At 38.5% G+C, this 22900-nt stretch overlaps 1 protein-coding gene across 3 annotated transcripts in view; it reads left to right on the forward strand.

Annotated features, from left to right (window-relative positions):
* The window catches only part of SNX9 (sorting nexin 9), a 61794-nt gene that overhangs the window by 14471 nt on the left and 24423 nt on the right, over positions 1–22900 (forward strand). For 2 of the 3 annotated variants that reach the window (XM_077175424.1, XM_054629188.2), the window contains exons 2-6: positions 4139–4225; positions 6588–6662; positions 7826–7948; positions 21392–21575; positions 22344–22497. In XM_077175424.1, coding sequence (XP_077031539.1) covers positions 4139–4225; positions 6588–6662; positions 7826–7948; positions 21392–21575; positions 22344–22497 — 623 coding nt within the window. The remainder of the gene's footprint in view (positions 1–4138; positions 4226–6587; positions 6663–7825; positions 7949–21391; positions 21576–22343; positions 22498–22900) is intronic. The other variant, XM_077175423.1, reaches the window with a different exon arrangement.

Consider the following 22900-nt stretch of genomic DNA (forward strand, 5'->3'; position numbering starts at 1 on the left):
TATCACCTCTTTCAAGGCTCTGGGGGGCACCCAGCAGGAGCCAGTGGATCAGGATGTCTGTAGAGATCTTGGATATTCATCTAGTAACTTAGTGAAGCAATAGTGTAACCTTTCATTGGAAATTTATTTTAATGACTTTTGCTAGACAACTTCCTTCCACTTCATTTATGCTAAAGAGCCTTAACACTGTCAGGTAGAGTTGCATAGTCTTATGTCTGCTTTCAGAAAGAAGTTGTCAAATGCTTGGTTTTTTGTTGTTGGGTTTTTTTCCTTTTGGTTTTTAATATTACGGAAAGAAGAGGGAAGCACTCAACTCAGACAGAAGTAGTGGAGGGAGGTGAAGTCTGCTCCATGCCTGAAGAGGAATATATTTCACTAATCTAGATACTGCTTTTCAGTGTGGGGAATCTTTGGTGTTTTAATATTCCTAGGTATGATTTTATCATAATTCTAAAAAGACAATAATAATTATTGATTGCAATGCTCAGTGTTGGGAGGCTTCACACTGTAGTAAGTCAGTAAATCTGTAAATTGGGAAACTAGAGTCCAGTTGTGTAACTACAGCAGGTAGAACAAGCTCCAAAGAATGCTGATACAACACTGAGAATTACCAGTTTCCTTTTTATTTCCTTTATTACAATCTAAATTTCTATATCCATACTGCAGAAAAGCTAATTTTCCTTTAACTCTTACTAGTTTCCCCCATCTTGGACTTGCAGACAAAACTGCTGGCTCCCTCTCATTCTGGAGAAACTGCAGTATATGGCAGAGGTGCAGGGATGCTGGGGATCAGAGAACCCTTTCCTTCTTGCTATGTGCTGTGGCAGGGTTCTGCTTAATCCATGCCAGGCTTTCCTCACACCAGGGAGCATGAGGTGAACGTCGGGATGTGTTCCAAATTCCCAGTGGAGATGCTCTGTTGCCACCTGAGCAAAGGGAGCAGTAGCTTACAGTACAAGACCCAGGCCTGCTCTCTGGTCAGTGAAATCAGTTAAAGCTTTTTGGATTAGCAGGGTTTTTTTCTCAAAGGAACTGACAAAACAACTTCAGAATCTAGAACCATTTGTATCTTGGAGCAGAGGTGGTGGTGAGAGAGGGGAGATATGCATGCAACCAGTAGATGAAATTAATTTTCTTATAGCTAATAGATTTGGTAATGGTTCTTTCTTGTTTTACATATTTGTAGTATTCTGTAAATGAAGCAGTGGCCTTTATTGGCCTTTATTCCACTAACAAAGTATTTTAATTTCTGAAGTTCCTGTAGTTCTTGGATGGTTTGATCCTTTTGTACATGATCAGAAGTAAATATGAAACACAACACTTACTGTAACAATTTTTTTTTCTAAGCTGTGTTTTGAAGAAGTTCTCTTCTTGGTGTTCATTAATCTGGACTGATCCAGATTATGATCTGGAATTCATCAGAGATTCCCATTTTATGAATATTCAAAGTGTCCCTAAGCTTAGCCGTAGTATTCAGTGTGTGTATTCCAGTGCTAAGGAGCTAAAATCCTTTTCTTGTTAAATGCTTTTTTCCATTTGCCTTTTTTCCAATGCCCATTTGCAGTTTTGCATGAGTTGCAAACACACAATATTTATGGTCAGTAAGAAGGAAAAAGCTTATTGGAAAGTCAAACCATTTTCCATTTTATAGTATTTTGGAACTGATTTTCAGAAATTTAAGAAGATTTGGGCTGATATATCTGTCCAGGGAAAGCCTAGGGGGTTTTCCATTGTTAACTATACACTTAATAGTTAGGGCAAAAACATTTAGTCACTTAGTTTTACTTTGGAATTGGTTGAGTTTATAAATTCAACAGTTAGGAGGGTAATGTTAAAGCTTACTTACCAGAAGTTCTTAAGTTCTTCATTTTCAGCATAGGCAAGTGAGCCTAGAGATTCAGGTGAAATGGAGAGTACTGGCAGAAAAAGATGAGGCATGTATTTGAAATGTCAATATACAGACCAGGTTTCAGATGTACCTCAAATTCTTAATGCTTTGTAATAATCCATTTCTGTAGCATTGCAAATGGGTTGGGTTTTTTAAAATTTGTTTTTCAATTTTTTAAACTGTAGTTAGCAAGGTTTGTTTGTAATTTTTTCCCTGTTTTCTACTTTTTCTGACTTTTGAAACAGGTGTCCAGAGCAGGTCAATAAGTGGACTTCAGCACAATGACTTTAATAAATTCTATGTATCTCTTGTTTTTTCTTTCTCTACAAGCTGAATATTTCCTTTTTTTTTTTTCTCTGAGTAACTTTAGTTTCACTGCTGTATCTGGAGAATCTAGTATTTGCATCTGTTCTTTTGTTAGACAGAAATACATTTTACCTTTCCAGTCTGGTCTGGGGATGTTTTGCCAGTTTTTCTGAAGGCTGATAAAATTTGTCTGTTGTCTTTTTTTCTGGTAAACTCTCATCATTCCTGTGAATAGAAGCAAGAATTTAATATTATGGTGTATTACTTGAAAAAGGCTAAGAAGACTCCCTGGTTAAGAAAGCTGCTTTTCCCATGATTCAGATGCCCAGCATCTGAGTGCTGTAAATTGATTGCAGAAAGTGGATAAATTTTGACAACCTGCTGGAAAAAGGACATGTTCAACACCTCCATCTGCTACTGCTGAGGGAAGAGCTCTGGAGCGTGGTGCTTTTTACACCCCTGCTTAAAATGTTCTTGTATTTCTAGAGGTGTGCTGCTTCTCTGCAGTTCATTTTTCAGGAAAGTAAAGCAGCTTATTCTTATATTTCCATGGAGGCCAGATGTGCTGCTGGAAAGAAAGCAGTGTTATTATTGAGCACAGTTTTTACCTCTTCATCTCTGTTTTGCATGGCATAATCTGAAAGTGCTGAAAGCCTCCATTCTAAGGGAAAAGTTTTCGTGCAAGGGAGCATTCAGCGTGCTTAGGATGCATGGTTTTCTGCAATGTTGTGCTGCTCTAGTATTGGAGAGCAGCTTCTCTTGGAGAAGACCAAGTGTTCGGTTTGTTGTGCACATGGTTTGGGGTTAGATTTGTCAGCTGAACAGCTGAAACATCTATGGTTTTTTCTCAGCTCTGTTTTTAAAAGTATCTTTTGACCCGCCAGAAGTATTTCCACATGATACTCATGAAATTAAAATGTGGGGGTGGGAAGTTCTGTTTTCCTCTGGTTTTCTGTAAGAAGTTGTGTTTGGGTGAGGATTTTGTAATCCTCAATTTTGAGGATTATAAAACCTGCAGTTTTGAGACAGGCAAGACTTGATGGTAAATGTCTGTCTTTCGGTATTTTTTTCCTATCACATAGCTTTCTTTCAACAGAAATTATTTTATTTTGTTATATATATATTTTCTCCTTTGACAATAAAATAATATTTTGAATATACTTTGAAAATGCTTCTTTTTGGTTAGTTTTTTTTTCTTCCCCTCGCCCTCCAAGTACAAGAAGGAACTCGTTGCTGTACACTGAATGATGTTATTAGTAAAACCAAATGTTTCAAACATTTCTTTATGTAGTGTAATAGCAGAGTCAGTGCACAACAAAGCCTTTGTGTATCTAAACACTTAAAAATTAGATTTGTTTTGTTTTTCTCTCCCTCCTCATGCCAGGTATAACAAGTCTAGTCTCACTGCTTGTTTCTGCATTTGCATAATTCTTCCCATATAGAGTCTCAAAACATAATTTTACATATTACATTTTATGCACAGCAGTGGTTACTTACATCTGCAGTTACTTGCTTTTCTTTTTCTGAATTGCTTGCTCTGTGAACTACTTCCCTTTACCCAAATTGGAGTTGGAATATGTTTTGTATTAAAAAAAAAAAAAAAAAAAATTGTTTGCTGAAGTTAGGAACCTTTCCTTATTCCCCTGGAAAACATTGTACATGTAGTTTTGGACATGACAGAAGACAACCAGTCTTAAATCCTTGTGGTAGATTATCTCCAACAAGCTCCACATGAGATTTTTGTCTTTTGAAGTTGTTACTGTTGAGTGTGCAGTTCAAATCTAGGAAATGTCAGCTTCCTATGTGCTGAGTTGTTTTCTTTGTACATTCAGCCTTCCCCCACTGACTATTTCTGTAAGTTAAGGATAATTTGTGCTGATGCTTTCTTAATGAAACCTTCTACAGAAGCTGGAAGCCTCACTATTATGTTCTTTCCTCATACAGGCTCGTGTTATGTATGATTTTGCTGCTGAGCCTGGAAACAATGAGCTGACGGTCAGTGAAGGGGAGATCATCACAATCACCAACCCGGTAAGAAAACTGAGATGGAATTTGCTTCAGTGCACTTTCCTGGCCTACTTCTATCAGCAGAAGGAAGGAAAATGGTGCTGGTGATATCTGAAAGGCCTGGCTACCCTTCCCTGAAGAATTAGCAAAAAAACCCCGAATACAAAGAATTTTCTAAGAATCTTGTGGAAACAAATGCAATGTTTTGGAGGATGGGGCCTTCTCAAACTGTGCCCACATACATAAGAATGTACTCAGCTTTGTTTTCCTCTAAACAGAGCTGAGAGACAAGTAAAAGGAAGGAACTAATGGTGGTGATAGCTTGTACATCTGAATGCCTTGTCTGTTTTAGTGTGCCTAATATTGCACATTTTGTGTGCATGTAATCTTTCATGTGCTTGCCACTTGCATTTAAATGTGACATCCAGTTCACTTCTTGGTTTGAGTTTCTTAATCAATGACTTCAGCATTCCAAGTTTGGTAAAGAACTCACAACAAAAATTTTTTATTGAAATTTTGTGTCCTTTAAAGAAATATGAACAAGGTATAGGAAAGAAGTGGTGACAATACTATCACAATGCTATCAGGGCATTGTTAAATGAATAGGCTTTTTAGCACTGACATTTTGAATTTCAGTGTACTTTAATTGTCATATATAATTACCCTTGGTAACAAAGTATTAGTTGATTCTGCTTTGAATTTTGTGTAATGATATGGCTAAGTGAATAGGCTTGCCTTTTGAAACAAATACAAACAAAAACTACCTGATCATGAAGCCAGGTCTTATTTATCCATTTGTGTAAACCACACACATTCTGCAGAGTAAGCTCAATTCTTTGAAGATCCTAGGCATGTGTAATCCTGGTAATTTTTAGTTCCACTGATCTTAAATACTTGAAGCAGATATTTAACAGCACCAGCACCCTCTTGGATAGTGTGCCGCGCTATGGCAGGGGTAGCATTTTGAATGACTTCAGGACCTTAATGCCATTTCACAAAAGTAAGACTAAATATAAGTAGATCACCACTTTTAAGCTAGTTCTCACTGACCAAGACATCTGTGGCTTAAGGCAAGTAAAACTTTGTTTTATGTGTTCATGATAAATTGCCCCAAAGGCTCTTGGTCTTTTTTTATATGATAAGTTTAGATGGCAATAGCTGAAGTCATGCAAGTCCAATGATGATTGCTTTCAAGTGTAGCATTGCAAATATGAGTTCTGGCTCAAGATGTCATTGCTCTTGCAGTTTAACCAAGCTAGTTGAATTTATAATCTGAGATGTCTAATTATTTTTGTGTTCTTGAATATTAAGCTTTTAGGCATGTAAGAGAAAATAAATTCAAGTTGTTATTTCACTAACTGCTTGATCTTTACTGCATAAAATCTTGAATACATAAGCAGGCTTCTCCTTATTGGAGTGCCTGTAAAGTGCAGGACTATATAAAATTTTGAAGTGAAAGAACAAAATTGTGAATAAAGAAATACATCAATTAAAAAGCAAATTAAGAAAGCCTAAAATTTAGTAATCGCTGTCTAGAATATATGTCTCCAATTTTCATCTGTGAACTAGCTTGACGTGTAGCTATGTGTTCCCTAAACAGGTTGATTTAAAACAGAGCTGGCTTATTCCAGATAATGTCCTGGAATTAAGTTCACTTAACTGCAAATGTCTACAGAGCTTTCGTAGTGTATGCAGAATATGTGTTTAAAAAACCCCAAACAATATCAGGATGTCCCACTGAGATCAGAACTGAAGTGTTGTTAGTTCCTTCTATACTAATAGCATAAGACTGCTTCTGAAAAGAAATGTGAAGTGGAAAGAATCAGTCCAGATCTTACGTGGCATGTGGCTTTTTTAATTTTTGAGAATAGCCTTAACATTTCTGTGGGTGATAGCTCTCACTCATCACATGTCTGCACCTTCAATAAATGAGGCAGAGGTTTTACAGATATCACCAAGAGTTTTGTTCTTTGCGTCTTGTTTCTTTATAGTCTGTTGATTAAAATTAATTCATTGAAATGGACATACTAATAGCCGTGTTTATATGCAGTCTGTGGCCAGACAATTGATTGTGGTTTCATAAATGATCAAAAGTGCTGAAAAATCAATTATTTTTCCCCTTCATGCTTGTTAAAATCTGAAGTCCAGAATAGCTGTGTAAAATCAGCATGGTCTGCATTATGTTTAAATGAGTATCTGCTGCTTCAGCAGCTTTGAGTGAGTTTGTTCAGTTTCACAGTCATAGCTGTGTTTTGAAATTGACAGCAAGACATTGCTTCCTGCTGAGCATTTGACATTTGACAGCAAGACAGTGCTTCCTGCTGAGCTATTTGAAGCATGTTGTGGGATCCATCTAGCAAAATCATGTCTGTATTAATTCTTTCAGGATGTTGGTGGAGGCTGGTTAGAAGGAAAAAACAGCCAAGGCGAGAGAGGACTTGTTCCAACAGATTATGTTGAGGTAAGTGACTACACTGCTCAGCACTAAGAAAGCAGAACTTCTGAAAAGGCTATCCTCTGGTTTGCTGACCAAACTGAAATGCTCAAACAGAAAGCTTGGAATACATAGTCTCATTGTAGCAATTGTAGCTGGCTTTGGACACCAGTGCAAACATGCCATCCAAAGCATCTGAGCTTCTTAGTGGTTTACCAAGAAATGCAAGAGGAAGCTGTCTATAGTAAATACAGCTTGAGTATTTAAAAAATGAGTTGTTTTGAATCTGCTGTGGTTTGGGGGTCTCATAATCCAATGATTGGGGCTTTTTTCTGTCTGAAGATAGCAAAATGGAAGTTAAATGAGTAATGCACATATACACTGGTGTTGCTGTGGCAGACTTGACACATGCTTATAAATCTGGAATGGAGCCACATTTCTGGGGCTCAGGATGTGGGTTACCAAGTCCAGGGACTACTCAGCTTTTCTTCTTACTGAGACCCTCTGTTGTCTCTTCAGTGTGTGTTGTCCTGATTGTTGTTTAAAGACCAGTGGTATTGTTTTGGGGGTGGAATGGGATCACAGTGCAAAGCCTGCAATCACATTCACTCTTGGATGGCCCAGTGTCTGCATGTGTGCAGGTTGCTGGTTAGGTGGGTGAATACCTTGGCTGTAATTCCTGCAGCCTCTTAAGGCGTGTGTCTCTCTTCCTTCAGCAGTGCTGTGTTTACTTAAAAAAAAACAAAAGGGGGAGAAGGGGAAGGGAAAGCAGGATCACTCTGGCTCGCATGACCTTGTGTTTTTGCTTCAGTTGGTTAGCTCATGGTCTGGTAGCTTTTGGCTTTCTAAATGTACTGGCCCAACTCCATCTCCTGAGCACTGAGTTAACAGTCTCCAGGCACTTACATTAACAACCTTTATTCCCTAAGCAATTTATAGACAGGTGTTCACTGCCACAACAGTCTTGTATGTTGTAGTTTTAAGGCAACCTAGTTCCATCTGTGTGGAAGTAAATTCTCCAAAGTATCATGTCAGCTTCTTGTAAAAAATTCAATTGAATTTGAATTTAAAAAGGTTATATGCAAACATCTTAAAGTCTAGTGATATGACTGTTAGGATGATTATACATGATAAAGCATAATTTGGTTAATTGAAGCATGAAAAATCTTTCTCAACCTTTTCCATTTCAGATTATAACAGAAGGTGCAAAGGATGGCATTAGCTGTGGTAACTCATTAGCTGATCAGGCCTTTTTTGATTCCCTTTCTTCAAGTACAGCTCAGACCAACTCTGCTGCCAAAAGCAGTAATCAGGTAGGTCTTGTGGTTTTTTGGGCACTGTGGGCATGGAAACTTTTATTGATGTAATTGCTTGCTGTACTTTATTTGTGAACCTTCATGAAAGTACTAATTAAAAAAATTATGTTTTCATTAGGGAACATTTTTGTTGAATATTAATGATGTGTGTGACTGGTCAGATGCTGTCACTGCTGGAAAATTTAGTAGTCTTAACACTTTCAGAAATGGAGCATTTTTATTCTTTCCAGTCTGCAATGATATAAATCTGTGACTACTTCAGTCTCTGTAAGTGTAAGTGCACTCTTAGCAAATGTATTTTATTTTCAAGCTACTTCTTTTAGTATGCTAACCTTATTAAGGAACCAGAGCTTTCTTTTTTGATGTCTTATACAATTAGGGGATCTATACATCAGCAGCCAGAGTGAATAGATATATTTCTTTCTCAGAATTTGAGTAAGAGTAGTTTCTTGGATTAAAAAAGATGAAGTAAACTCATGCATTATCAATTGGAGAAGAGGCTGACTTTCGGTTTGCTGCAAGAATATTTTTGTTCCTCTATTCATAGCTTTTTGCCTGGTGTACCAGTTCATTAAGCAGCAAATATTTTGTTCCAGGTTAGATATCTGAGGACACATTATCTTAAACAGAAGTGGTTTTTTATGGTCTGCAGACTGGTGCATGTCCCACATGTAGGAAGCTAAACATTTTGAAGTCCATAGGTCAACAGAAGAACAAAATCTGTGTTTTTTTCCAACAGCAGCATGCGAAGGTCTTTTGTGTTGGAAAGTAAATGCATTACTTATGGTAACAGCTGGGGGGACACACCTAGTTTATAGGTCAGTTAAATATCAGTTATTAGTTTTCTTAATTGCACCACAGGACTTTGACATGAAGTGAGATCCTTTGAAAACTCTACATGGGACATTTTTGTATGACAGTGAACGTTGTTCATTGACTATAGAGTGTTTGATTTGGGCTTCCTTGTAGTCAGCTGGACAATTCCAGGATTGTTATTTTGTGATCGCATGTCCTCACTAGAGGACTCCAAACCTCATTGTGACTGTCTCAATGTTTATTTTTTTTAATTGATACCCAGTTAATATGTAAGGCTAAACACAGAATTCATTAAATCCTTCGTGAATTTTTCATGTCAGACTGAGCAAAAGGTTTTGATTATAGGTTAGTTTTGCCTCAGTAAAAACTGCAGTAGTTTGAGTGCGAAATGGGGAACCTCTTTTCTTCCTTGCTGTCTGTTACTCTTGCCCCATTTTTTTTCTGCTGTAGTGTTTCTAGCAAAACTTTGCATCTGAGAAGGCTTGAGATATTTGCAGCAGCTACTTGCTGCCAAATCAGAGAGTACTGTTTCTCAGAGGAGAAACATAGCTTAATTTGATCTAGGAAGAATTACTTACTAATCTAATACACCAAATATTTTGAATGGGAATAGAGGTATCTGTCAGAGCTTGTTCTGTGCTTAAAACATTGTGCTTGTGCTTGGAGAAGAGAAGAAAAAAGGTCTGGTCTGTGCAGTGGGAAAGGTTAAAATAAAGTTAAAAAATAAAGGTTAAAATCTCTTATATTCTAAATAATAGAGAATTACTTTGGCAATCTAGTTTTGGAAGTTGCATTTCTAGAGCAGTGAAAAGCTTGAAAATGTGGTCTCTTTACACTGTAGTTTACAGAAGATCAACAGTGTACTGTCCCTGTAATATATACAGATTGCGGGGGTTTTCATAGATTTTGGAAAGGGGTAACTTCATGAAAATAGCTTGTCACATTTGCATCAGTGCCCTGCTCTTAGAAGTGTCCTGTTCCTCTCAGTTATCCTTCAAATACTGTGTGAGATAGCTGGGGGGACCACTGTACTGTAGTGCATTATGGTAAAACTATGTTACTGACATGGAGGGGGGGAGAGAGGAGGACAGTGTGCACCTGGATGGAGTCAAGGCCATGCAAGACGCAGGGGAAGCCTTCATCAGGCTGGTGTCTTTAGGTCTTCAGTTTTCATGGTTTTTTCCTTAGGAGGAACCATTCTTTTATGTGATCAGAGTTTTATGTCAAAAGTTATTTTCATTTTCTCCAGTCTTTTTTTTCTTTAACTGAGTTTAGTAACTGCTATTTCTAGAAAATTGTAGATCTTGATTTGAGTACTGCTTTCCGCAGCTTCTGGCATATATCTGGTAGTTTTTTCTAGTGGCTTATTGCTAATGGGATTTTAATTTGTATCCTAAGCAGTCTGGAAGCAGTTCTGGCTTCCACTTTTGAGTGTTAGGCCTTTCTCCCAGATCAGAGAGCTCTCTAGTGCAGGCATTTTCTCTTTGCAAAAATTCTATGGCTAATTGTTTCCTTAATTAAGAAATTCTGTCCGTTCATTCTCTCTGTGTGGTGCAAGATCCTATTTTCTTGCTCTCAGGAAGAAAAGCAAGCTTTCTTCTGCAGTGACTTTGATCTTGTGTCTGTGAGGTGTGTGCATTGCTCCTGTGTGCATCGATCGCGCAGTGTCAGACAGATTTGACATTGCTGCACTGGTGTAGAAACACCTGATAGAAAGAAGGATTGCATTGGTTCCAGTAATACTGCACCAGGAGGTCAGGCTGAGTCACTCATCCCCTGCAAACTGACATGTCTCTTTCAATAAGAGCCACTTTCAATAAGAATGCAATCTCCTACTTTGTGGGTATGGCCCTTCTTCCTAGATGTATTACTCTGAATTTGGTTGCAATAACATTTATGTTTTTCAACATGAGTTCACTGAGGCATTTCGACTTGAGTTCAGATGCACAGCCTGTTCAAAGCTTTAATGACCAACTAGGTCAATATACAAAGTTTTTAATCTTAAACAAAACTCACATCAGGCTCTGGAGAGTTAAGAAAAATGATAAATTGTGTGTCAGTGGAAAGGGAATGGATGCTGGAGGTGGCACTGTAGTGGGAATTAAAATGTTTGTAGATAGATTAGTCTGGTAGACTGAGTAAGATATAGCAATATTCCTAAACACTTATGTTTGATGGTATCTATTATATTTTGCAGTAACACGGTGAGATTGCAAGTTTATTACAAGAAATCTTTATAAAAGCAATTCTAAATAAACAGGATGATTTAGGATTTTTTTCTTACTACTGTTGTATTGAAGAAATTGCTTTGTATAAACGTTGTCACTCTCACATACACATGGTTGTACAATGCCCCCACTCTCCAATTTAGTAAGTCAGAAGATGTTTTAATTCTTAGAATTCCTTCCATTCTTCTAACAGTAAGTAAAAAAACCCAAACCAGGTTGTTGTGTAGTCTTTCAGTGCCAAGCTTTATTAAAAATAATAGATCTGGCTGAGTTGAAATGTGAGTGTGGTGCTTTTTCCTTTTCTGTTTTTAGGAGCCCAGTTAAACCACAGTGTTGTGATTTAACCCTGGTAGGCAGCTCAAGCCACTCAGCAGCTTATTATCCCCTCAGAGGAGTGGGGGAGAGAACAAGAAGGGTAATAAACATGGGTAAACTCTTGGATGGAGATAGAGCATAGTAGGTAAAGCAAAAGCTTCACATACAGGCAAAGCAAAATAAAGCATTCATTCTCTGCTTCCCGTGGGCAGTCAGGTGTTCAGCCACCTCCGGGAAAGCAGAGCCCCATCATGCATAACCATTGCTCAGGAAGATAAATAGCAACTCTTCTCCTTCTTCCCCCATCCCTTTTTGCTTTCCAGTCAAACAAGAGACTTTTGGTTTCCTACTCTGGAAACCATAATTTTTTGGTGTTAAGGAAACATAATTGACTCCAACACAGTTCTGCTCCCTGTCTATTTTCTATCCCTGTCTGCTCTCTGTCTATTTTCCTAAGAAGGTTTTTGTTGTTGTTCAGCAAATAATCTCCTGAAAAGTAATTAAAGAGCAATTATTAAAAGCAGTTTCTTTTCCTTCCTTTTCTTCAGTGAGAAAGACTCAGTAACCACAGCAACACTTTGATATTGTACCCTGCCTGGGGTTGCCACAGATGTAAAGTGACAGTAGAAAAGGGGCACAGAGATAATTCCTCAGGAGAAAAATTCTACCTGACCCTTGGCAGTTCACTCTCTCCAGCTCATTCCTTGCGTCAGCAGTGTCCCAGCAATGGCTGCCTTGATAAAGTTTGCAGCTGCTCTTTTAAAGAGCTATCTGAGAAGATGCTGGGAACATGAAAGCAAAGGGGAAGCAATGTAGCTAATTAAACACAAAATGAGGGAAAAATTTGACTCAAGGTAACTATTCACACACTTAGAATAAGATAAGCAGATAGGAGAATTTAATGTTGCATCTGCCTGTAACATTTGTGCTTTAATGTCTGAAAAGCTTTAAAAAATTATTCATGAAAATACAATTTAAGGAAGCCTTAGTTGCCAAGGATGGAGGCTTGGCTTGGCTTTTCTAAGTCTCATGCTGTTTTGACTTGGTAGCTCTTAGATATAGAGAGCAGAGGGAATGAGTAATCTTTCTTCTCTGTCAATCCACTGTTCCTCTGAGTGGCAATGCAAGGTGCTAATTTCAGTCTGTCATTTGGAATAGCCAGTGAGTAAGTATATCAGCACTTATGCTATTTCTATTGGTTAGAGTTGCATACATATATATATATATCTTAAAGTAAGTTACCTGTAGACTCTGTTGGTATTGGAATAATAATGGCACTGAAATGAATATTAATTTTGTCAGTTTAAGCCAAGTGAACCTATCAAATAGTGAACAAAAAGATCATCATTTTTGATGTAAAATGCATCACGTGTTTTTCTCTTATAGTATTTCTTTAATACTGAGTTTATTCCAGAAGCTGTAGCAATAGAGGATATTCTCTTTCGCACTTCTAGATAGTGCTTCTTATTGCAGTTGATGAAGAGGTTATTATCTTGGTGGCATTTGGAGCCTTCATAATTTATGTATGGAAATACAATCAGTAATGTAAAATTCATTCTGAGTTGTCTCCTCCAGCTGGGTTGGTTTAGGGTTTTTTCTGGTGGTCAAGATTAGTGCTTCTCTAGTTAAGGATGTATTTGCATTTATTTGGTTTGTGTTTCAGGTTCAGAGACTGCTGTTTTAACAGCAATGATCTCTCTTCCCCTATTCTGAACCACAGCTTGTGGTATTTTTTCATTTATCTAACCTAAAATGCTTTAAAAGTTGTGAACAAGTAGCAGCTCTCTTTTAAACACTTTTCAGTGTTTATCTGAATTATTTAGATTTTGTTACAACTATATTGGTGCAAGCTAGTTCTTTTTGTTGGGAAGTTAAAACACTCTCTGTACAGTAATTTCATGAGTGGTCCATAAGTAGACTGTATATACAACTTGCCACAATGTAGTCCAGCTGTTTACAGCCTGTGTAACCTGCAGCCTTGAACAGAGGATAGAAATGCTATAAATTTTAGTATTCTGTATATTTTAGTTTGTATGGTTTCTCCTTCCTTCCTTCTAGAGCTCAGTATAGCCTTTTTGCTTTCTTTCTTTTTTTTCCCTTCTCTGCCGAATAGAAAGCTAGTATTAGAAATGTATAAATGAAAATAAATTGGGTTACTGCTTCTCTGTTTCAGGGTGGAAGTGGATGACAGCTTCATTGACGTAGGGGCTGTAGATGTGGTTTCCCTGTATTTAAGATACAAAAATAGTTCTTGTACCAAACTGTATGTTGCATTTGTAGAAGAGCTGTTCCCTTTTCTTGACACTGATTCTCTAATCACTGCTAAGTCTAGTTCTTGATGAAGATGATTGTACAGTTCTTGTTAGTTTGGGATAAAATAAGTATCCTGAGAGTTAGTATTTTTGTGAATTAGAGATTTTTCCATTGATTCATGTTGACCCTAGAGAATCCACATGTTTTGTGTCTTCAGCAGAGCAGCAAGGCCTCATGGATAGGTCAGGAAGCATTTAACAGAAACCTCTGATGTTTGTATTGCTTTATCCAATGGTAAGAGTGGAATCAGTAGGGATAGTTGGGATAGTTTCTCTCACAGAAGCAAAGTGAGATAAATGGATTCGTATGTATGCAGAATCCTTTCCCTTCTGAAAGCTGTGGGACTTGGTGTATAGACAGGATGAGTAGTTAGTGAAAACACTTAGTTTGATGTCCAGGAGCTGAGGCAACTCAAGTTACCTGGCATGTAGACATAAGTTGTTGAACATGTGTAAGGAGAGCACTAAGGAAGTTTTTCCAAAAATTTTACTTCATATCTTTCAGGCTTTTTGCAATGAAGTGGTGGAAAGGCAAATTATCATTGTTAAATTTGCATACCATAACTCCCACTCCCCCTCCCTGAATTGCTGTGAGCAGCAATAAATGCTAAGATTAAAGAAAATAAATACAGTGCTTCTATTAAAAGTGCAGTATTCTACTTATGTGGAAATTCTGACATGCATGTTATTTAATTCCTGTAACAGAGAACATTTCTGTTCTCTGATGAATCTGTGTGTGTAGTAAAGGAGAAGTATCATCACAGGAAATGTAACTCGCTTGTACTTGACTAGGTCCAGTTTGTCTTGTTAAACCAGTATGCTAAATTATCATATAAAATATGCAGGTAGGTTCACCAAGGGAGTTACAATTGCAGTTGTAACTTCTAGTTCCTGTTACAGATAATGACACTATAAAATCCTCTATTGCTGCATGTGATTTGAGAGCAACTCTTTCCCCTCCACCACCTGCACTCAGACTGGTAACAGGAATTTGTGACCAACTTTCATTTAAGCAAAGTACAAGGCAATGGCTTCTCTACAGTACTGAAAATAGTGGCTTGCTTGTTTTGAATTGAATCGAATTTACATATTAAAAAATAACTATCAACATATGACTGTGATTTTATCAATTCCAATTATAGAGTTGTGTTGAGTTTTTTTGTGGATGATCCAGTGGAATGCAAAGGTTTAGGCAGGAAGTTGTTAAACTGGTGTAATACTGTGATCACTCGTCGCCTTCATCTGCACCCATACCCTCAGGCAAAATATTACTCTTGAAAGAGTTTTCCATAATTTACAGTGTTGGTATACTTTTTTTCCTTGTCTGATTCACAGAATTGCAGAATAGGTCAGGCTGGAAGGGACCACAGTGGGTCTGGTTTGACCTCCCAACTGAAGCAGGGTCATCCTAGAGCACATGGTGTAGAACTGTGTCCAGATGGTTGTTGGCTATCTCCAGTGAGGAGAACTCCACAACCTCTCTGGGCAACCTGTTCCCAGTGCACAGTCACTCACACAGTAAAGAAATTCTTCCTTCTGCTCAGGTGGAACTTCCTGTGCATCAGTTTCTGCTCACTGCCCCTTGTCCTGTTGCTGGGCACCACTGAACAGAGCCTGGACCCATCCTCTTGGCACCCTCCCTTCAGATACTCATAGACATTGATGAGGTCCCCTCAGTCATCTCTTCTCAAGGCTGAACAGGCCAAGCTCCCTCAGCCTTTCCTCATAAGAGAGGTGCTCCAGTCCCTTAATCAGCTTTGTAGCCCTCCTTTGGATCTGCTCCAAGGGCTCCATGTCTCTTTTGCTGAGGAGCCCAGAACTGGGCACAGCTCTCCAGATGAGGCCTCACCAGGGCTGAGCAGAGGGGCAGGATCACCTCCCTCAATCTGCTGGCAATGCTCTTTCTAATGCACCCAGGGTGCAATTGGCCTTCTTGGCCACCAGGACACACTGCTGGCTCATGGACATGCTCAAGGACCTCCAGGTCCTTCTCTGCAGAGCTGCTTCCCAGCAGGTCAGGCCCCAGCCTGTACTGGTGCCTGGGATTGTTAGCATTTCAGCTAACCTGCAAACTTACAGTGCCATGTGGCACACACGTGTTGCACATTCCCCTGCACCACAGCAGGGGGCTTACTGCAATATGTTGTTTCCTTCCCGAGTTTTTTTCATTTATTTGTTTTGGGGTTTTGTTTGTTTGTTTGTTTTTGGTGGTGTTTTTGGTTTGGGGTTTTTTTCTCACTGAGCACTTCTTTTAAAGTAGAATCCTGGGCATTTGTAATTGAAAGTGATAAACTGAAAATAGGCAGTAACACTCTTAAATTCCTCAAAAAAAAAAAAAAAAAAAAAAAGACAACTAGGGATACCCCTTTCTCTGTTTCCAAACAAAAATAGAGTGTTTTCCCAAAAAGGAAGGCTAAAACCTTGTTTAATCTTTGTAGCCGGATCCTGGGATGTCTAGATGACACAAGTCAACATCAAAGAGGAACAGGGAGTCTTTCTTCTCTTTCTGGCATTGCTGTGATTGCTACTTAGAAAACTGTCTCAAATTTCTCATCTGTGTTTCAATAAAAAACCATTAAGAATTGAAATCAGCTTAAGAGAAGACAAGGATATAAAGAAGTGACTTAATTGTCATTTACATATGCAGGTGTGAGTAACAAAAAGAGAAACCTGAGAGAACTCCATTGAATAAATTATATAGAATTTTTAGTGTCTGAAATTTGAAATTAAGCAAACTTTAATTAAAAAAAAAAATTTCCCTGAAGCAGTCAGGGTGACAATAGACGTGTTTTCCCTCCCCTCATCCTATCACTCAGTATTCTTTACTCAAGTCTAAATTATGTATCTTTCTAAAACACCATTCCATACTTCAAAGATGGATTTTTTTATGCTGAATCAGCAGATGATAGATGGAAATCCTATGTCTGCGCTGTGCACAGGCAATGCAGCCCCTAGTCCAGTTTGGCTGTGAATAACCTTATAGGTAAGGAAATGGGATTTGAAACAGGAAAAGAACAAAAGACTAACTGCTCTGCTCATGCTACTATCTCAGTTTGTCCACTGGTGGTTTAAATTTATTTCCTGCTGAAAACAGGGAGTGTCCAGTAGTTGTGTCTGGCTTTGGGTTGTTTGTGGGCTGGCAAAGCCCAGCTCTGGTGCAGAGTTTTGAAGGGGGCAGTGGGGTTGGTAGTGGAGGTGTTGGATGATTGTTTCCTCAGGAAGGAAGTGAGAAGACAGGAGTGGCTGAAAGACAGATGGGTTCCTAGAACAGCATTACCACAGCTTCCTTGGCAGCTGCTTCCGGAGGTCATGTTGCTGTCAAGTATTTATCTGAGGAAATATTCTAGTATCTAAGTCCATAAAGTTGGTTATTCTTTAAAATCTAGCCCATCTCCACTTCTGCTTTTCCTAGAGGATTTCTTTAAGGATGTTTATGTTGTACTATAGAAAAGAGGGCCTTCCTTCAGAAGTGGAAGAAATGCCCTGTACCACAATGCTAATGTAATTATCTACCAAGAAGAAAGCTTAGCCATAAAATATTGTGGGTATGGCAGCTGCTTCAGTTATCTGCTAATGTGCACACTTGTTCTGTCTTAAACAGCACAGTGAATGCAGTTCTGTGATTGCTGCAGAATAGGCTTTTAGCCCTTCATCTTTCTTCATGGAGAAAAACACTTGATTTTTAAGGTGTCTGTCTATATACTCAGTTGTTTGGTGTTTTTTAAAATGTGTCTATCAGAGACTGTTATCCAAAGAAGTTTAGTGTAATGTCTGAGTATGCTTAAGGCTTTGTTTCCATGCAGGTAACTAAGGCAGCTATAAAACTGGAGAGGTATGTTCATTCCTGTGAGCTATTGAGCTGAGTCACCTTGACTTTTCTTGTGTTTTCTGCCATTGCTCTGTGCTGTCTGTCTCTTTTAAACCCCTCTTCAAGAGCATAACACTTCTCATTTCAGCTTTGGCTGTCCTGAACTTCCCTTGATCTGATCAGGCTTACTTTTGCTACTCACTGCTTCAGCATGGCTTCTGTCTCCGAGTAGATTTCAAGGTGTATTTCTTACAGTTGGAGGTCATTATTTTTGATGGCACACTTCACCTAGGTCTTTCTGGGTACCTAAATTAGTTTTACCATCTGAACATTGTATTTGTTTTGGCTTTTGTCCTTCAGCAGTAGAGTGGACCTATTTGTCCATCAGGGGCATGCATTAATATGAGGAAGGAGTCTGCCAGAAACAAATTAGTTGGCCAGGAGAGCAAATAAAGATTTTTAGCCAGGACAGAGAGATACCTCAGTGCCTCATCTTAGCTTTACTGTCTTTACAATAGCTTTGAATTCTCTGGAAAAGAGCAAATATGTCACTTCTATTTAATTCATTCTTTTGGTAAAGATACTGACATTCCACTTCCAAGCTGAGGATTTTTCTGTTGTGGTGGAATTTTTTCTCATTCAACTATTATTAGATCTTTAAAAACATACTAGGCTTCTCTTTCCATCCTCCAGGCCCCACCAATAGTGATCTGTTCCTGTAGTGAGCTTGAATCTGCCCTTAGTGGAATCCTCTTAGAACATTCAGCAATAGTTCCCTCTGTTGTCAGTTCCCAACACAGCCCTTTTGTCTTGTTTTTACTCCTAGGACAGTAGGAGTGAGCAAGTACCTAATAGTCTACATAAGGATGAATCAGCTGCCTTTTAGGAGTTTATCCTTAAATTTAATCTCAGTATACTTGTTTGAATCACCCATGGGCTGAGCTCTGCTCTCCTGATCAGTCTTTGGAAAATGTGCTGTGGTTGATGTACCTTGGGGAGCAAGGAGTTGCAATGTTTAATTTGAAGGCTGATCAGTTTCTTAGTTGTGGGGTGTGGCAATTCTTTTTGTGTACATTTGAGAAGGCTTGAATACTTGGATATTAGGTATGCTGTATCAAATTATATTGACTAAATATCAGCTTGTTGCAAGGGCTCTTCACCTTTCTTCACTAAGGAAATACCAGGGGATTATCAATTTCAGTTATGGAAAACTAAAGCTGTAAGAACGTGGCTTGATGCAAAATACTTGAGGTTTAATTAGGGTTTATTCAGCCAGGGCTAGGCCACACAAATGGTTTCTTGTATGAAGATTGTCAGTGGCTGAAATGCACAGAACTGCTCACTGGGGCTGAGATGACCTTTTTAATAACTGCTATGTCTTTAGTTGGTCCTCCATGATGCTCCAAGACCTTGAGGATGGCAGGCCTGATTCCTGAGCCCTTCTCCATGTTTTCTGATTGTTAACTGCCACTTAGAAGTGTCCACAGTATGTGTGCATGTAGGAAAACATTTCAAGAAAGTTGAAGAGGGTCCTGTAAGTGCTCCTTGAAAGTTGTGATCTATAGGTTCCTAAGCCATGTCTTACTCTCTTCCCCAGTGCTTCAGAAGAAATGGGGATCCTTTGGCTGAAAGGAACAGAGGGGAGAATAGTATATTCCACCCCTTTTATAGCCTATAGGTGATACACCTAGGGGTATGAGCTTACCCCACAGCTTTCTTGGACACTTTAGAAGTAAATTGTTCTGATTTGAAGAGTGCTTCCACCTAGGTACATGGAGATAAGACATCTGGGAGCACAATTTAAGTAATACATTTCCCTTTGCTGTACAGCATCTGTGTATATCAGCATTTTTCTGTGAATGTGATGATTGCTCTTGACAGTCATTCTTTAGTAGTGTCAATATTATTGCCCTCCTCTTTTTTTGCAGCAGATTTTAAGGTTTCTTTACCATTTACTCATGTACCAGATTTCATATGAACTACTACAGAAAAGAGGAAAACTTTACTCAGTCTTTTGGTGATCATGCCACTTCTGGACTTGCATTTGCTAGTGATCAGCAAAACATATATTGCAGAAGTATTGGTGCATTAATATTATGCAGACTAGTCTTTTCTAGGTGCTCCAAGTTATGTTAGAATCAAGCATGCTTTTCCATGTGGTTGGGCCCCAGCCCTGTGTGTTTTCATTTAGCCAGGAATGAGCTCTGGCTAATGCCACATGTGGTTATTTCTCTTTGAAATAGGAAGATAGGAAGAGAGCAGACTGGTGTAAGCTATCTTTGTAATTTGCTCGAAGTAGCACTGGGTATCAGCTATCCAAGAGTGTTGCTCCCTCAGGGAATAATGTTCTTGCATCAGTTTCATTCTCAAAAAAAAAAAAATTCCCAACCTATCACTATAGAAGCTTTCCACATAATCTGTCTTTCTCTCTCAATTCCTAGAGACCTACTGACGCTTGTGAGTCTTGTGAATGGTGATTTTTCTCCCCAGCTTGGGGGCTTGGTCTTAATTTCCACATCCCGTAAGGAGTTGTGTACCTAAATATATAAAGGTGTTATGTAATAACATAATTTTTGAGTCTTTATGATTTGATACTGTCTATGAAATCTGACTGTCAGATGACTTTATTTAAGGAAAAACTGAAGGGAGACTTCTTATTCCTAAGTAGAATATCAAAGTTAAAATGAGATGAAAGAATATTTAGTGGAAAAAATTGGGATGTGGAGTAGCTGTATCTTTTTTGTGTAAGACACTTATGCAACATTTTTGCAGATAATAATTTAATTTTTAGTGGGAGTTTTATTAAATTTCCTGTATTGGCAAATGTTCTAAGATACATGTAAATGTTGTAGTCTAATAGTAATTAATTTATATAAGGCACTTTTTCTTTTATATGCTTCTTCATGGTAAAAATAATGAACTAGCATCAGTAGGATTTGAGACTTCTTTTTACAAAACTCAGTTTCTCCCTCTGCTGAACAAAACAAGCCTTCTCAGCTTTGTTTGCTTTCCTTCCTCTTCTCTTTCTTCCTCCTACACTTTGGGTGTGTGGGTTTCGATATGTGTGCAGTTTTTCTTTCTGCCGGCAAGTCTCTGCACTAAGTGTCTGGAGTAGACTACACTTAACCAGTCAATGCTTTTTCAAAGTGTACTGTTAAAATCAAGGAGCTGAGCAGGATGCTAAGCTATTAAGCCAAGATGAACTTGCCAAATGCAGCAGTTAGCATGTCTGCTCTGCACTCCTTCACTGAGGTTTCCACCTCCACAACAGCATTGGCAGAAGGGGGTGTGTGAGTGCCTTCACCACAAGCTTATGCTGAGAGAGTAGGTCTACAGGGAGATACCAGACTGTTCCCTGGCAGATGTCTGTTTTCTTCCCCCATCTTCACTGTGAATGAGTTAAGCTCTGACAGGGAAGCTCATCAGGTTAGGCTTTAACTCCCTAACTGCCACACCAGTAGTGATGGTGTGGATGGGCAATTTATTATTTGCTTTTAGTAAAGCCACTAATCTAAGTTTGATAAAATAAGTATTTACAAAAACCTAATTCTTGACTTCTGAGTTCTGGTTTTAAATGTGCTAATTAGCCCATGGCTTTAGGTAATTAATAGTTCACAAGTACCATACTTACTAAGGTGTCAGTGTAAAATAATTACCATGGCTGAGATTGCTTCCTAATACTGTTGCAACAAATAATTTAGTTACCCTGAGGAGAAGCACTCTTATTAGTATGTATTGGTGTCACATTGCTGGAAAGCTGAGCAGTTCTTCCCAGTGCTTGCTGCATGCAAGAGTTGTGTAGCTGGAAATGCAAGATTTGGCAGCTGCTTCTAAATCCAAGTGAAGTGCTGAATGCAAACTCAGCCTACCAACAGGAGGTGAAAGACTTCAGGAGGAAAGTATGTGGTTGTTGGTAATTTCTTCAGCAATTCTTCTTTACTTTTGTCTTCATACAATGTAGGCAAGCATTGCCAACGATCCTTGGTCCAGCTGGAACGTTGGGAAGTCTGGGAACTGGGATAATGGAAATGCTGTTGACAGCTGGGCAGCGAAACCTGAAAGTGCACCTGGCCAGAGGAACAGTGCTTCAAATAACTGGGAGGCAGCAGCAGCATTTGGTCATCCACAGGCATATCAAGGACCAGGTGTGCTAATAATGCTCATTTTTTTCTTAATAAATTAGGGTAGGTGGACAGTAGAGGTAAGAATTATTTAATTTTTCATAACTATAGACAATGGTTTATTTAAAAAAACAAAACCAAACCAGTTTCCTAATAGCACATTGCCATGTGGGTAAGCTGGACACTAAATTAGTAGGGGTTTAAAAAAATTAAATAATTAAAAAAAAATTGGTTCCACAGTAACAAACACCTCAAACTTTTATGGAAATCTGACAAACCAAAGTCTTGTACATACATGATCTATTCTCAGGCATGTTGTTCAGCTTGCATAACAAACTTTTAAACTCCCTTGAATTTGTGCTCTCAGGCCTTTGAAGGAATAGTCTCTTAAATCTTTAATTTTAAGAAGTGACTAGCTTTTCAGAAGGCTTCTCTACCTTTTGTAGTAACAGTCTAAATTAAGGGGAGAACCCATAACTGGGGAATGCTAACTTGGAGTCTATGAATATGGAACACAATTGAGTTCATCTTAACACACCATCATCTCTTCTTTATTTTTTTTCTTTATTTTCTTCTTCCTCAGTGGATTTCTAGTGCACTGCTTTGCAGGTTGTATTTGATGGAGATAGTGGTAATTGAGGAGGAATAGTAAAATAGAAGGCTGAAAGAGATTTTAATATATTTACCTCGTTGATTATTTGTATGTGAGTGCTGAAGTACCTGCTTCTGCTTTTGAAGAGAAATTATGTAACTTTCTCCTTTCCCTGTCCCCTGATCCCTCCTGTACTTCAGCAGCTGCTGATGACGATGATTGGGATGATGACTGGGATGACCCAAAATCAACTTCACCATCTTACCTTGGTTACAAGGAGACTGAGGCATCAGAGGCTGGGGGGGTCCAGCGTGGAAATTCTCGTGCAGCTGCTATGAAGTTACCACTTAACAAGTAATGGAAAATACAGGGGAAATGTGTATATATTGAAGAGAATTGGAATTTGTCAAGATGTGTAAATTCAACATCATTGAAATAAGCAATGTAAATTACAGTTTTGGGGCAGAAGAGAAGGTGGATTTGTAGTTCAGCATATTCCTTAAGCAAGCAGTGGACACAGATCCCTGAAAGCTTGAAAGTACATGACAAAGCTCTTTAATTTTTGAAGGTGTCATACAGGCAGATGACACTTTCACAATGCCTGAGCTTCAAGTCTTTGAAATTTAACTGTGTTTGACAGTTTGTTCTTAATGAAAGTTGAAGGTGGTGGATGACTTGTTCATACAGTAGAAACTGATCAGAGATGCTACCCCAGAGTTCTTGAGCAATCTTAGTTTCTGGTGGGGAAAACTTCTGT

Source organism: Agelaius phoeniceus, chromosome 3, assembly GCF_051311805.1.
Source record: "Agelaius phoeniceus isolate bAgePho1 chromosome 3, bAgePho1.hap1, whole genome shotgun sequence".
Taxonomy (NCBI): domain Eukaryota; kingdom Metazoa; phylum Chordata; class Aves; order Passeriformes; family Icteridae; genus Agelaius; species Agelaius phoeniceus.